At 43.6% G+C, this 3,633-nt stretch overlaps 1 protein-coding gene across 1 annotated transcript; it reads right to left on the reverse strand.

Moving 5' to 3' along the window:
• Positions 1–1,036: 1,036 nt before the first annotated feature.
• On the reverse strand, positions 1,037–3,084 carry sox14 (SRY-box transcription factor 14). The gene has a single exon (XM_041040456.1). The coding sequence runs from the start codon at positions 2,638–2,640 to the stop codon at positions 1,924–1,926; it is 717 nt and encodes a 238-aa protein (XP_040896390.1). The 5' UTR covers positions 2,641–3,084; the 3' UTR covers positions 1,037–1,923.
• Positions 3,085–3,633: the final 549 nt, after the last annotated feature.

A 3,633-nucleotide genomic window follows, 5' to 3' on the forward strand; every position in this document is an offset into this window, starting at 1 on the left:
AATCTTAACTTCTCTCAGCATATGTTCCTGGCAGATAAGTAAACAATTTGGATGTGGAATGAAATTTTTAATTAATACCACAGTCGTCTAATGTGGGTCTGTACACCGCGGTCCGCAAATCCTGCTCTCCATTAGCAGAGTGGAGGAGAAAGCCGATCTGAATCCGCATTCAGATCTTTAAACGCCTGCATAGAATTCCTCCTGCTTAGGGTTGTAAGCTGCATTGTCTTAATGAGAGTCAGACCCATCATTCACAAGTTTGGACAGGTTTAAACGCGTGTGTATGAGTTGATGATAAAAGGCTTTAGCTCGGTTTTGGCTGCTTCTCACTTCATGAACAGTAAACACACACGCAGGGATGTTTAAACCGCACAGGAGAGGTGGGCTGCTTCACAGCCAGCCAGCGAGTTACACAGAAAAGAAATCACATCACGTTCAGTTTGCTCCATTTGGTAAACCTATAATTAAGCAGAAGGCTTTCTCCTTGAAGTGATTAAGCAGTCAGACAGGTCGGGCGGGCACGGTCCCTCCAGGGAGGCCTCTCCTGAACTGTGAAACATCAAAAGATCGCAAACAGTTCAGGCCGGTGTCATGAAAACACCTTCACTGCGCTGAACATGCCTGGAACCTGTCTCAAATAATGAGAAAGAAGCAGCAGCCAAACGCGGAGGCAATTAATCCTGTTTGAGGAAATGATCAGAGTGGAGGAGTTTGACAGCTGAAACAGCCAAACAGCAGAGAGAGGATCGATGTGGAAAAGGAGGATTGATTTTCACCGTATTGTTCTACTGCAACGCCACTTCGTTACTGTTCAGTCTGTCAGCTGTATTGATTAGTTTGGGGTCAAGTTGGGTCTAACACTTGAAATGTAAAAATAATTATTATAACTTTTTTTTTTTAATTTAAAAAACTTTCATTCGCTTTTTAGTGAATTATTTTTTCCGTTTTAAGTTTTTATCCTAAATATAAATTCGTTGTATTCGTTAAGAATTTAAATCAGTTTAACGGGGCCTTTATGGTGCCGGTGTGAACGTCCACACACGGTTACACTATCTCTGTCATCTCATGTACCCAGTAACCTACACATACAGGAAATTGATATCGTTGAAGACAGATTGTCTTTATTCGAAATGTCTTTGCTCAGCAATTGAACAAAGAGCAGGAGGTATCAACCTTCTAGATACATTATCCTTTCCATAACATGACAGGTTTTAAATTACCATCTTAGATAGAAAATACACATATAACTCCTTGAATTCAAATAGAAGTTATCCTCAAAAACAAAAACCAAAAATGACGCGTGTGACTATATTAGCACTGAACCACAGGAAAATGCAAAACCAAACATTTGGATGTAAAGGATTTTTTTTTCTTTTGTCATCTTAAATAGACCGTCTAGTTTTATGTGCCAGTTTTTGATAAATATAAACAATATAACCCGTATATAATCCAGCCTATAGGTCCTGATTTTGACCCTATCCAGAACATCATAAAATTACGAGTGCCAAAATGTAGACTACTCAGGCCTATACAGGAAATAAGATGTTATTGTGCAAGCCAAATTTTCAAAATAAAAGAGTACCCTATCAATAATCAACACAAATCAGCCTATCAGCATTGAAATGTACACAATAAATAAAGTTAAAGGCCTCCTTATCTGGTTGCCATAAACGTTATAACATTTACATTTCTTACAGTTCACAGGGCACCGTCCTTTACACCACATCCCCGCTTCTTTGCTCGGGTCAGGAACTTGTTGGATTTCTGGAAAAGTTTTTTTTTCTTTCTTTTTTTTTTTGTGCCGTAACAAGTCCAAGGCAGTTAATACTGTTCGTGTCTTTTTAATGGGCCGCGCTGTCCATAATATATTTACATGCATTTCAGTATTCAAGTGAATTAAAAAGAGGAAAAGAGTCTTGAGGGTTACATGGCAGTGGCATGTGCGGATGAATATGGGTCTATCCCCGTCTTGGTCATACCTGGAAAAAGTATGTAGGCCACCGGGGGCTGTAAACTTGACGCTGACCAGGCTGTGCAGTTACACGGGACGACATAGCCCGGGTTTGTGGGCGACGGGTGGGTGTGGGTGTGCTGACTGGGGCACCCAAGGGTGCCGAACGCGCCGTTCTGATATCCCAACGAGGACGCGTACGGCAAAGTGCTGGTGCTCAACGTGTGGGGCATCTCTGTCATCTTCTGGATGGCGCTGGAGCTGAACTGACTCGGGTCGAGGAAGGAGTAGGGAGCGGACGTCGGCGGCAGAAACGCTCTGGCTTTCTCCGAGGAGCCCAAAAGAGAGTCCGCGGCTGACACGGGAAGTCCCTTCAAGTGATCGGTGTCCCCGAGGTAAGGCAAAGGGAAAACGTACCTGTCCTTTTTGAGCAGGTTTTTGGGTTTGCGCCTCGGTCTGTACTTGTAGTCGGGATGCTCCTTCATGTGCTGAGCCCGCAGCCTCTTGGCCTCGTCGATGTAAGGTCTCTTCTCAGACTCTGAAAGCAGCTTCCACTCGGCGCCCAGCCTTTTGCTGATCTCCGAGTTGTGCATTTTGGGATTCTCTTGTGCCATTTTCCTCCTCTGGCCCCGGGACCAAACCATGAACGCGTTCATGGGTCTCTTGATATGATCAGCAGGCTTCGACATCTTTAGAAAGTGTACTTTTATCCCCAATGTTAACAACGAGGAAAAGTTCTTGTCGGAAGGAAGGGAAACTATTCACCTGTCTAGATGCCAGATACCAGTCATGCCACGTCTGTGATGTTCTGAGTCTGGAAACCGGCAAAAATAAAACAAAATAAAATAAAATAAAATAAAATAAAATAAAAATCCAGCGCCCGGTTTGCTTCTCCCGAGTTAAAACACTGATGCGCCTTCGTTTAAGTCCAGTTACAACTCTCTTTCAGACCTGCGCTTGGCAACACAGGAAAAAAATACATGCAAGATGCACACACGTAACAAAATCCACAAAGGTGAAAGCAATGTTCCGCAGTCAGTTTGCAGGAGTCGTAAAAGTGTTCAGTGTTATTTTTTTCTGTCACACTCTCTCTCTCTCTCTCTCTGAGGTTTGTCGTCAAGCACCTGGCTTGGAAATGAGCGGAAGAGCGTGAATACGAGCCAAAAGCGGTGAAGTTCAAAGGCTGGGCTGGTTTGGTTTCTGCACGCAATCTGACATAATCTGCAGGGCGTTCACTCACCAACCTGAGCGCCCAATCAGCACGGAGACCGGCTATTATAATACCTACAGGAAAAAATATATGTACATTACAACATAAACAAAGACCGACTGGTAGTAGAAGAAAAAAAAATAAGGAAAGAGGGGCGCGCGCGCGCATGTGTGTGTGTATGTGTGTGTGTGTGTGTGTGTGTATGGAGGGGGTAATACTCAGGATTCCTCCTCGATTCCATTTAATGTAATGAATCGCAACAAACATGGACCTTCAACCTCTTTTCCAGTTAAAACCTGACTTCAATCCACAGAGGTGACTGCACCGCTTCCACCGCGCAGCCCGTTCACTGTACAGCTACACGCACGGTAACACGTGCCGCCCAAAAACACACAGAGATGGCCTTTAACTTATTTGTGCAAATGTATTTATCTATCTATAGAAAGCGGGAAGGTGTAATAATAATAACAAC

This window comes from Toxotes jaculatrix, chromosome 6 (genome assembly GCF_017976425.1).
Source record: "Toxotes jaculatrix isolate fToxJac2 chromosome 6, fToxJac2.pri, whole genome shotgun sequence".
NCBI lineage: Eukaryota > Metazoa > Chordata > Actinopteri > Toxotidae > Toxotes > Toxotes jaculatrix.

Bases quoted from the DNA above. Each gene is read 5' to 3' on its own strand.
- sox14 (XM_041040456.1), bottom strand. From the start codon at position 2,640: ATGTCGAAGCCTGCTGATCATATCAAGAGACCCATGAACGCGTTCATG.